Source organism: Prinia subflava, chromosome 16 (assembly GCF_021018805.1).
Source record: "Prinia subflava isolate CZ2003 ecotype Zambia chromosome 16, Cam_Psub_1.2, whole genome shotgun sequence".
NCBI lineage: Eukaryota > Metazoa > Chordata > Aves > Passeriformes > Cisticolidae > Prinia > Prinia subflava.
This window is the reverse complement of record NC_086262.1, coordinates 16,353,736-16,365,902: the sequence shown is the minus strand read 5'-3', so window position 1 is coordinate 16,365,902 and position 12,167 is coordinate 16,353,736. Positions and strand designations below refer to the sequence as shown.

The 12,167-nt window shown below is 50.9% G+C and overlaps 1 protein-coding gene across 2 annotated transcripts in view; it reads left to right on the top strand.

The window, feature by feature from the left end:
* Window positions 1-1,495, top strand: part of UBTD2 (ubiquitin domain containing 2) — a 39,862-nt gene extending 38,367 nt beyond the window's left edge. The window contains exon 3 of one of the 2 annotated variants that reach the window (XM_063413434.1): window positions 220-1,495. In XM_063413434.1, the coding sequence (XP_063269504.1) occupies window positions 220-617 (398 nt within the window). In that variant the 3' untranslated portion in view covers window positions 618-1,495. The remainder of the gene's footprint in view (window positions 1-219) is intronic. The other variant, XM_063413435.1, reaches the window with a different exon arrangement.
* Window positions 1,496-12,167: the final 10,672 nt, after the last annotated feature.

The window sequence follows — 12,167 nt, the reverse complement described above, 5'->3', positions numbered from 1 at the left end:
AACAGTGAAATTCCAAATAGCGAAATACCCTCATAATCATCACAAAACAAAGTTTTTTGTTGCTGGCAAATCAATTAACTTCAAAACATTCCCGTTTTTAATGCTTTTAAAGCCTGAATTCCAGCCTCACCTCTGGGGTGGTTGAACAGCAGAGGCAAAATCTCCCCAGGGTGTGAATCCAGGAATCCCTGCTCACTGTCCCTGCTCCTCTCTCTCCAGGTGCTCTCACGGAGTGCTACGATGAGCTGGGCAACCGCTACCAGCTGCCCGTCTACTGCCTGGCACCCCCCATCAACATGATCGAGGAGAAGGGGGACCTGGAGACTCTGGACATCCCCGAGCCCCCTCCCAACTCGGGGCACGAGTGCCAGCTGCGCCTGCGCCTGTCCACGGGCAAGGACCTGCGGCTGCAGGTGCGCAGCATGGACACCGTGTTCCACATGAAGCGGAGGCTGCACGCCGCCGAGGGCGTGGAGCCGGGCAGCCAGCGCTGGTTCTTCTCCGGGAGGCCCCTGGCTGATAAAATGAAACTGGAGGAGCTGAAAATCCCAAAGGACTACGTGGTGCAAGTCATCGTGAGCCAGCCCTTGGCGAACCCCACCCCGGTGGAAAACTGACTGAGCGCCCTGGGTCCTCTCCGGGGTTGGCTCTCGCTGCCCTCTCCTTCTGGGTTGGTTTTTTTGGGGGGTTGTCCTGCTCTCGTGGATGGGCCTGCAAGGAGTGACCAGCAAAAAATTCCATCTGTGATGGAGATCTGCAAAAACGTCACAAATGTCACCCGGCCTCTGGGGCTTGCCTGGTCTCGTACGGAACACGACGAGAGGAACGGGGCAAGGGCAAAGGAGGGGAAGGGCAAGGAGGGAGGGAAGAGATTGCTCACTTCACACAGATATGTCATGGTCCTGAAACTGCCAGTGCTGTCCTGATCCATGAGGCCGGAGCAACAGAGAGCACTTTTATTTAAAAACCAACCTCCAAGTGACCCGATGGATGCAGCTCACATCAGCAGCACACAGAGCTCCTGCGGGAAGGAGCCGCTCACAGGGATCCCCCGGGCTCTGTGAGGCACAGCCAGCCCTGGGCAGTGGAGCTGGGCTGGGCTTTGCTCTCTGGCAGCTCCTGGTGATGCTCAGGCCGGGCAGTTGTACATTCCAAGGTGGCAGTGCAGCCCCAGGCAGGAAGAGCCCAGCGCTGCCTGCTCTGCTCTGTGCTGCATTGACCTGCTGCAGCACTCCTCAGCCTCAGCCCCTGCCCCTGTGCCTGCTGTCCCTGCTGTCCCTCAGGCCACAGAGAGGCTGTGCCCAGCTAAAACAGGGAGAGCTGTGCTGGGAGTGCAGCCCTGTGCCCCACAGCAGCCCCGGGCCAGGGGACTGCAGCTCCTCCAGGTGCCAGGACTGCAGCTCCCCATGCGTCCCTGCAGGGCACAGAGCATGGAGATCATGGATTGCAGCTCCCCATGGCTCCCTGCAGGGCACAGAGCATGGAGATCATGGATTGCAGCTCCCCATGGCTCCCTGCAGGGCACAGAGCATTGGAGGGGATGGATTGCAGCTCCCCATGCGTCCCTGCAGGGCACAGAGCATGGGAAATGGGATTGCAGCTCCCCGTGCCTCCCTGCAGGGCACAGAGCATGGGAAATGGGATTGCAGCTCCCCATGGCTCCCTGCAGGGCACAGAGCATTGGAGATCATGGATTGCAGCTCCCCATGGCTCCCTGCAGGGCACAGAGCATTGGAGATCATGGATTGCAGCTCCCCATGGCTCCCTGCAGGGCACAGAGCATGGGAATCATGAATTGCAGCTCCCCATGCCTTCCTGCAGGGCACAGAGCATGGGAAATGGGATTGCAGCTGCCCATGGCTCCCTGGAGGGATGAGGATGCAGCAGCACACAGCTGCCAGCTTTGGGGTGTCACTGGAAGCCACCAGTGGTGTCCCTGGGGCTGTGGTGGCTCTCCAGGACAGCTGGAGGTGTCCTCAGCAGCCCAGAGCGTGGCCCTGGGCCCCCCCAGCCCCTGCTTTCCCCTCAGAATGTAACAGGGGCCCTCAGCAGGTGACAAGCCCTGGTGTGGATCCAGTTTGTTCTGCCGTGTCCCTGTGGCTGCTCTGCACCCCTGCCTTCCGTGGAGATCAAGCCCTGCTCTCTGAATCATCATTTCTGTTTGCTTGGGGTTGCAGCCATCACTGAAGTCACTTCTTCCAAAGTCAAATGTGCTCTTAATATGGGAACAGCAGATTTTCTTTTTCCTGGTTTCTGTCTTCCCTCTGTGAGTTAAGCAAAACTGGAGCATTCCCTTGACAATTTTAAACTTCTGCTCCTTCAGTAATTCCACAGAAATCAAATTTCTGGCACTCAGAAGCCCTGAGGGAGTTCTTGCACCAGAGTCAGGGTGATCAGGGACATCCCAGCAGGTGGAAGCAGAATTTCATTGATGGATGGGAAACAGAGCCACGTTTTCTTTGCATTTCCCACTCCACCCCACCCAACTTTAGCTTCTTTTTGGTCCTCATTTTGTATCAAACCTGGGGGTTTCTGACAGCTCCACTGGCCCCACTGGGTACCGGATGCCTGAAATGCAGTGGCAGAGCTGTAGGAAGGAAAATGAGTTCCCTGTTCTCATAATCACCAAAGTGACTTGCTTTGCTTTTCTTTTTTCTTCCTTTTTTCCTTTATTTTTAAAGGTGAAAGTGAGCTGATCAATACTAACCTAGAACAAGCTTTCTATCATGGAGGTTTTTTTAAAAGCAAATTTGATTTACTGTACTTGAGGTTTTTTGCAGCCAAATCTTTTGCATTCCAGGGGAGGGGGAAATATTTGCTACATAAACAAATCAAAAATCTCTCCTGGGTTTTCCGTGGGCAAAGGAGGGGTTCATGCCAGGAAGACACTTCTATATCTTATAAGGCATAATTTAAATGTCTGGATAAATGCTCTTTATGGTGTCATTTCCCTGCAGGCCCTCCTGGAAAGGGGGGAAATTCTGGTGGGTTAAGGAGGAGCAAACCTGGAGCTGTGAACACTAAAACACCACTTTTTTATTTTTGTAGGATTTTTTTTTTAATTATTTTTATTCTATTTTCATTCAGGCAATTTGTCACCAGGTGCTGGTTTTGGGAGGTGGGGGCTGGGGTTGCTCCTCCCTCCCCTCTCCCCCCTCTGGGCTGGAAAAAGCTCAGTTTTGTGACTCTGTTCCAGATGATCATGTTTTACATTAATTGCTTTTGTGGCAGGGAGAAAAGGTGATGCTCTGAAGGCCGTGTTGTGAGTGGGTTCTGAGTAGAACAGAGACTTTGTTCATGAAAATTCTCTGGAACAGCCTCCCCCTCCTTAATCACACATCAAAACCTGCAAGAATTCAATGGTGAAACGCTTTTAGAGGTGACAGTGAAGACTTTGACCCTCTCTGTGTAAAGTGACAGCAGCACTGAGCACACACTCTGCAGAAACACAGTTTTACAAGATTTCTGTGAGGAAAGAACTTCAGATTTCAAAATATCTGTTAAAAATATCAGTAACAAGCTGTAAAGGCACGTGGCTGACGGGGCCACGTAGAGAACTGGAAATTGTGGCATGACAGAGAACATTTGTGTCTCAAAGGATTGAGTTTGCCCTGGAAGTGGGGTTTGGTGCAGATTCCAGGGCAGGGGGGAAGGTTGGGGCCGTGGGATGAGTTTTGGGGCAGAGGGGGGGAAATTTATTTGAGTGCAGGGCGTGGCTGAAAGGGGCACTGAGCAGGGGCTCTGCCTTGGGGCCTGGGGGTGCTCAGGAGAGGATGGAGAACCCCTGGAGAGGATGGAGAGCTCCAGGGGAGGATGGAGAGACACAGGAGAGGATGGAGAACCCCTGGAGAGCATAGAGAATCCCTGGGGAGGATGGAGAAACCTTGGAGAGGATGGAGAGACCCAGGAGAGGATGGAGAACCCCTGGAAAGGATGGAGAGCTCCAGGGGAGGATGGAGAACCCCAGGGCAGGATAGAGAACGCCTGGAGAGGATGGAGAACCTCAGGAGAGGATGGAGAGCTCCAGGGGAGGATGGAGAGCTCCAGGGGAGGATGGAGAACCTCAGGAGAGGATGGAGAACCCCTGGAGAGGATGGAGAGCTCCAGGGGAGGATGGAGAACCCCTGGAAAGGATGGAGAGCTCCAGGGGAGGATGGAGAATCCCAGGGGAGGATGGAGAACCTCAGGAGAGGATGGAGAATCCCTGGGGAGGATGGAGAGCCCCAGGGCAGGATAGAGAACCCCAGGGGAGGATGGGGAACCCCTGGAGAGGATGGAGAGCTCCAGGGGAGGATGGAGAAGCCCTGGAGAGGATGGAGAAGCCCTGGAAAGGGTAGAGAACCCCAGGGGAGGATAGAGCACCCCAGGATTGCAGCAGGAGGGTGCTGGCAGTGTGTCCTGGCTGGTTTTGGCCCCTGGGTGCTGTCCCCACCCTCAGGCCCTGGGCTGTAAATGATTTAGGGGATCGGAACGCACACAGCACAAGTGGGGAGGAACAGTTTGGGCTTTCTCAGTGCCCCCCTCAGCCCTCTGTGCCATTCCTGCTCAGCTCTGGCTGGGGACTGATGCCAGCAGAACCTTTTCTTACCCTGTCAGTGCCAGCTCTGTTTGACACAGCTCAGATTTTTCCACTCTCTCTCGTCCTGCCCGAGGCAGAAGTGAGGACCTGACGAGTGTCACCCTCCTGAACAGCCTGAAGGGCAGCGAGGCACAAACACCTGAGGCTGCCAGGGAGCCCCAGGAAAGCCCCAGGTGTGCTGCAGGTCCCTTTGGGGCAGTGCTCAGGGTCTCCTTCCCCACCCCGGTGACAGCTGCTCCTTCAGAGCCCCCCAAATGTCCCCACATGTCCCTGCCTGCCTTGGTGCAGGGCAGTTTTTGGGGTCCCCTACACTAAACACAGCCTGGGATCCATTTCCTGAAAGCCTTCACTTCTCTGGAGCTGGGGAATACTCTGGAAAATGAATTGGTGTGAGCTGGTGGTGTGATAAGATGGGTTTTTAATAGACACCTTAAATTTGGGGTGTAACAACACCAAAAACTCCTCAGCCCAGGAGCAACCGACCCAGCCCAGCTTTTCTTTGCCTTCCACAGAAAGTTTGGGGAGGAGAGGAAAGAGGGAATCTTTGGAGCAACTGTGCATAATGTTTGGTGAAGGTCAATGATGACTTGATAAAATATTGCTGTAGTGTGATGTGCTTCTGCATATATATCCATTGCTAGTAAATAATGTAAAATCTTTTTTTTTTTTTTTTTGAAAGTATTAAAAACGCAAAAATACTCTTTGTTACAATGGTGGGATGCTTTTAGCCATGGAGTTCTGGAAGCATTTTTGCTGTGTAGGTGTTGACAAAGTGAATGCTGAACGTTTCTCCATGTCTGTGATGCTTCAGAAGTGGAAGGGGCAGCTGCATTTCTGGCTCTGGAGCTCTCTTTCCCAAACTTTTCCATGTTCCTGTACAGACATCTGAGACCCTGCACCTTATGCAGAGAATGTTTACATTAAAAAAAAAAAAAGGAATTTTTCTTTTTTTGGCTTTTTCCCTGTGCTGCTCAGATCCTGTTACTTTGAAATGAAAGTAGTCTCTGTTAGAAAAAGGGGCTTTTTTATTTTTAATTTTTTTTTTCACCCTTCCCTGTAATCAAACCCCTCCTGGATTGTGGCTGGAAGCTCTGGGACAGCTCAGACTTTTCTGGAGTGGGATGAGAGGTGCTTGAGAAAGGTGTTTAAAAAAAGAAACAACCCTGCCTTGGCCGTGGGGATGAGCTTTGTCCACGCTGCAGCTTCCCTGGGAAGCCTCGGAGCTGCAGCTCCCAGCACCACGCTGGTGTTTCCTCCCCAAATGATGAATGTCCTGCTGTTCCCTCTGTGGTCTGGATGCACAAACCTGCTCCAGGATCTCCCTTCCCGGGAGTTCTTTGGGATTGCTGTGTCCTGCAGGTGCCTCTCCTCTCCTCTCCTCTCCCGGTGCCGTCGGATCCTCCGCAGGGACGGAGTTGGAGCTCTCCTTCCCCAGGGAGACACTTCACTGAGCCTACACCAGGCAGGCAGCTGGAAAATGAGATATTTTAACCAAAAGGCTTCTTAAAGTGGACTTGGAGACTTTTGACCACCGTGTCTGCTGGATTTTCCATGGAAAACTCGACGCTCCATGCAGGGCCATGCTCGGTCCAGAGGAACTCTGCGTTTGTACATTTTCCACTTGAAGACCACTCAGTCAGAGCCATGGGGCAAAGAGACAACTTCACATCCTGACTCCTGCCTTAAAACCTCTCTCTCGTTCATCTTGAGCTCCAGAAAATCCTGCACCTGCTCATTCCCAGATCCCTTTTTTTTTTTCCTTTCCGTCAGGAAATCGGAACCCGCTCCAAAGGCTGGAGACAGTTTAGGGCAAACAAGAGAAATTGGAGCTGGTGGCTTTATTAAAACAACAAACTGGTCTTGGCTTAAAACCCCGTTTTGTGCCTCTCAAGTCCAGGGAATGTTTCAAAAGAGGTGGATTTGAGCAACGCTGGCCAGGACTGCGGTGGTGACACCTGGTGACACCCAGTGACACTTGGTGACACTTGGTGACACTTGGTGACACTTGGTGGCACTCTGCTCCCGTGTGCCCTGAGCAAGGGCCTCGGCTCTGTGTCCTCTCTGCCTCATGGGAATGGCTTTCAAAGATGGCTGGTACCATCAAATTTGTACTTCTTGAATAAATACCTTCATTTTTATGGTAAAACTCCCGGTGTGCTGTTTTGGTTTGTGCTGTGGGATTGGCGTTCCCATCCCTTGGGATCTGCTGCTGCCTTTGGGGTTGCCCCAGGATCACCCAGGGTGGGATTCCAGAGGATTCCAGGGATGGGGCTTGTTTTTCCCCCTCTAACTTTTAGGAACACTTCTAAAATCAAATATTGGTTTTTGATATTTAATATTTTAATATTAAATTTGAATATTTTTCCCCTCCCTGGTCAGGGAAAAACTCCAAAATTCCAATTTTATCCTGCTTTGAACACCAGGTAACTTCCAAGCTGCTTTATGGGTTTTTATCTGGTACCTTATTAACACCTCACAGGTTGTCTCCAGCCTGATAAATTATTTCTTATCCTGGGGAAGATCTTTTACTGCTGAGAGCAAACCACCCTGAATTCCCAGTGGAAACTGGGCAAATTTCCTGTATTTATTACAAAACAAACAAAAAAAATGAACTTTTTTCCCCCTCCATTAAAAAAAAAAAAAATCCTGGGCTTGCCACGCCTTAAGAAATGCACTCAATGTTCTTTTTCCTCCTTAAATTTCTTCAGTGGGGCTCCAGTTTCTCCATTAGCTCTGATACCCCTAAGGGACACGTTTTAGTGTGAATTTGGGTGTGTGACAATGTTTTATCTTGCAGACAAGGTGTGAAATCTGTGGAGAATGCAGGGCCTGGAGATGTGCCTGGCTCTGGGGATCAGCTCCTTGCTGAACAAAAATAATGGATCTGGGTAATTGTCCTGTAATTACATTCCCTGACACTTTGTCTTAATTCAGGGCAGCACTTTTATAGTCTTGATTAACTACCAGAGCTATCAGAGGAGTAGGAATAATTCTTTGTAGGCCACAGTTAAATATTTCTATTTTTTTAAATAAAATTCAAGAAATTAGGGTAATTTCACTGTAGAATTTGGGGTGTGAGTTACAAACAAACAAGGGTGTGATTTTCCTGGCAATTTTCCCTTTATAGATGTAAAAATACATAATTTTAAAATTCATTTTATACGGGAGTGTGTATATACAGTGTCTTTAATTTATCCACATTCCCCTTTTAGTAGATATTCATAAAATCCAAGGTGCAAAGCCTCGTATGCAGGCATAAAATGGGATGTTTTGGGTTGGAGGGGACCTTGAGGAGCCTCTTGCTCCAAACTTTTTCCATGGGCAGGGACATTTTCCACCCTTGGGGCTGGAATTTTTTAATTTAATGATTCCCTCATGCTGCAGCCATCCTCCCTTCCTTGGGGAATCTCCAGCCTTTGCAGGGTGTTTTCTGAGAGGTGGAATAAATCCATGGGGTGAACAGCCAGGATTGAGCAAAAGAGACAAAACCGCCTCTCTTGCCTTCTCCCCACGTGGCCTTAATTAGGTGGGCTCGTTAATGAAGCCCGTGGCATTTCCTGTTCTTGGGCTGGTGTGGGAAATCCAGGCACAGAAAATTCTCAAAACCTCGTGCATGGAAGGAGAAAAAAACCAAACCCAGCAGAGAACACAGGGCTCCACCTGAGACCTTGGAAAAGGCTCCAAATTTAGAGACCATAAGCGAAAATGTGGGTTTGTAGTTAGATAGAAACACATTAAGCCAGGTAGTGGAGAGTTTTAAGGTTTTAAAAATACAGAAGTGGTTACAAAGGTAGTAAGAAGTTTTAAGGTGTAGTTCTGTAGGATTGTGTGTCACTATAGGATTGGGAAATCCAGGGACAGAAAATTCTCAAAACCTTGTGCAGACCCAAAACCAGCAGAGAATACAGGACCCCACCTGAGACCTTGGAAAAGGCTCCAAATTTAGAGACCATAAGAAAAAATGTGCGTTTGTAGTTTAGACAGAAACATATCTAAACATAAAGAAACATATGTAAACATACCTAAACATATCTAAACATAAAGAAACATATCTAAACATATCTAAACATAAAGAAACATATCTAGGTAGTGGAGAGTTTTAAGGTTTTAAAGTTGAGATACAGAAGTAGTTACAGAGGTAGTAAGAAGTTTTAAGATGTAGTTCTATACACTCTAGGACTGGATAAAATTGTCCTCATTGTGGCAGGACATTAGCTATTGGTGTGAAGGTAAAAACAATCTGTGTGGCAGTAGATTATTGGCTAATAAAGCTTTAAAACCCCTGTAACCTGTGCTCTTGTGGCCACTGGCCACGGACTCCTGGTGTGTGTGGTTCAGACCCTTCGTGGAGCTGCAGAAGAAGAGAATAAATCCTGCTTTAAACATCCCCCAGTGTTTAAAGAACCCCGGCAGGGATTTAGGGGGGTGTGGAGCAGGAGCTGCCCCTGGCAGTGACCCAGCCTTGGAGAGAGCCCAGTTTGGCCCAGTCCCACCAGTCTGGCAGCACTGGGAGGAGCAGGGACAGGGGGTGACAGCAGCGTCAGAGCTGGGGATGCTGCGGGGCTGGAGCTCCTCACACAGCCCTGGCATTGCTGGGCAGCAGTTCGGGGATTTATTCCCTTTGGAAATCGCTGCTGTGGCAGCTGAGCCCGCGGGGTCAGGGATGCGAGGCTGCTCCTGGTGCAGGATTCCCGGGATTCCCCTGGGAGCTGGGAGGCTCCCCACGATCCCTCCCTTCCTCCTGTTTTATTTGTGTTGCTTTTTGTCCAAGCAGGACACCGCAAACATTTCGGATTCGCCGCAGCTCAGTGTTAATTTTGGAGAGGAGGTAGATCCCACCTCACAAGGCTGCCCTGCCCACCGGGGGTTATTCCAGAGCAAGACCCCAAACCCAGGCTGGATCCCCTTTTCCAGGAGAGTTTCCTGGCTCGGGAGGAATCGGTTCCAGTGATTGCCCGGGGCTCCTCCCGAGTTCCCGGCTCCCGGAGCGCCTCCCTGCCCTCGCTGCTGCCCTGCCCGGCGGGATGCGGTGCAGATGTTGCAGAGATTCCCAACATCTGGGCTGGGAGGGCGGGGGGAGCCTCTGCTGAAGGGGCCTTTCAACCAGAACGGGCAGCACCAACACGATTTGGGGCTGAAAAGCCTCATTTCAGGAAATGCTGGGAGGGCCTCAGGACTGCCCAGAGGATGCGGGGTCGGTACCTCCCTGTGCTGCCAAACCACGCAGGGCAGGAGCTGCGATCCCTGCGGGGCTGAGCCACCTCCAACAAATCACCGAGGAGATTTTGGTGGGCCAGGAGGAGAATTATCCGCACAAACAGTGACCTGGGAGCTGGCAGCAGCAAGGAGGAGCAGGGGGGTGATGTCCCTCCACTCCTGGTGATGCTCTGCTCAGGGCAGCAGGGTTCGGGAACAGCCCCTGGGCACTGAATTCCTGCTGGAGAGAGCCGTGGAGCCCCGAGCAGAGCTCACAGGCAGACAGTGAAGGGCACCCCGCCTCTCCCAGCCGCAGGAAATGCCAGGACCCTGCTGCTTCCTGCCCTGCAGCCGCACAGCTGCTGCTGCTGCGGGGTTGGGATGTGCTGGGAGAGAGACCCACCCCAGCCAGGCCCCAGAGCTGCTGCCAGAGAGCCACGGGATGGAAAAGACTCCAAAGCTCACCCCACTCCATCCCCTGCCATGGCAGGGACACCTTCCACTGCCCCAGGCTGCTCCCAGCCCATCCAGCCTGGCTGGGACACTGCCAGGGATCCAGGGGCAGCCACAGCTGTGCCAGGGCATCCCCACCCTCACAAGGAACAATTCCTTCCCAATATCCCATCTAAATCTACTTTCTGGCAGGGGGAAGCCATTCCCAGTATCCTGTCCCTGCAGGCTCTTGGAAAGTCTCATCTTTCCTGCAGCTCCCTCAGGTAAGGCCACCCTGAGCTCACCCCAAAGCTTCTCCTCTCCAGGTGAACAATCCCAGCTCTCCCAGCAGAGCTGCTCCATCCCTTTGAGCATCCTGCATTCCTCTCTCCAGCAGCTCCAGGTCCTCCTTTGAGAGTTCCTTTCCCATCCTTGCCATGTCCATGGCTGGTTTCCCCCCTTCCTCCCCAAATCCCACAGGGGACACCTCCAGTGTTGATCCTGGGCCAGGCTCCTGCTCCAGAGCAGAGCTGCAGGTCATGCCCAACATCAAAGCTGAGCTTTAGGGGTAATCCTGGCTTTACCACCCCTCTCCCAGCCCAGAGGGTGGAAGAGCAGCAGGATCTGATCCTTACTCAGGTCGGTCCCATCGCAGGGAAAGCAATAAAACTTCCCCTGAGGAGAGCAGGGAGCTCTCAGGCACTGCCTGCACAAAGCTGAGAGCCATAATTAGCAGGATTTATTTCATTTGAAATGCCCACTGCTCCCAGTCAGGCTGCACAGGCAATTAACAGCCCGGAACAGACACGAGATGCTGCTCAGAATTCATGGACAGCATTAATAAGGTGATTTATGAGAGAGCCACGTGTGATTTCTGCAATGTGAAGGTGCTCATTGCTGTCTGCCTGTCTTCCCTTCCTCTCCTCTCCTCCCATCTTCTTTTCCACCCCACCACTGGAGGAAAAAAAAAAAACTTTTCCAACAAACCAGAAACACTAGAAAAACCTCACATTTTTCTTTTGAAGGTGTCACTTATAAAATAATCTTCAGTCCTTTTTCATCTCCTCCAGTGCAGTGCAGAGGAAGAACTGAACCAGCTCCAGAATTTCAGTCAAACTGCCCCTGAAAACAAAAAAAAAACCAAAACAAAACAACAACAACAAAAAAACCTTAAGTGAAGGGAAATTTTGTCTCTGGTTATTACCTAAACTAAGGATTTATAGCACAGGACCCCCAAATATTTGTTCCCCTTGGCCTCACAGCCCTCAGGAGCAGCCAGGCCATTGTCACCTCCCAGAGCAGCAGGGAGGACGCAGAGCTGGGCCTGAAACCTTGCTGGGGGATTGCCAACCCCTGAATTAACCAAGCTGCTGGCTAATTAATATTACACAGTGCTGCTGTTGGAACATCTGAAGAGCAATATTTGTCATGTCACTGATGCCTGGTTTCAAACCCCAGGTGATGCAGAGTCCTGTGTGTCCCTTCCCAAAACGTCAGAGTATTTCAGAGCCTTAATGCCAATCTCGTTTTTAGGAGCATTTGCTGCTCAGGTGATGCTTTCAATCAACATCCAGGAGCTGGAAATATTCTGCCGGTGGTTTTTTGGGGTTTTTTTTGGGGGGGAGGGTTTGGGGTTTTTTTGGTTTTGTATTGTTTTGTTGGTTTTTGGGGTTTTTTTTTGGGGGGGGGGTGGGGTTTTTTGTTTTTTGTTTGTTTGGTTTTTGTTGGGTTTTTTGTTGGGTTTTTTTTGTGGTTGTGGTTTTTGTTGTTGGGTTGTTTTTTTTGTTGTTGTTGTTGTTGTTGTTGTTGTTGTTTTTAACAGCAAGGATGGGGAAGGATGACAAACATCCCAATGTTTTAGGGAATTACGTGTCAGGAAACTCCTGAGACATGGCTATGATCAGCTATTCTGGAAGGGGGAGCCTGTGCCGGTTTTGCTGGAATTATCCCTCAAATCCCC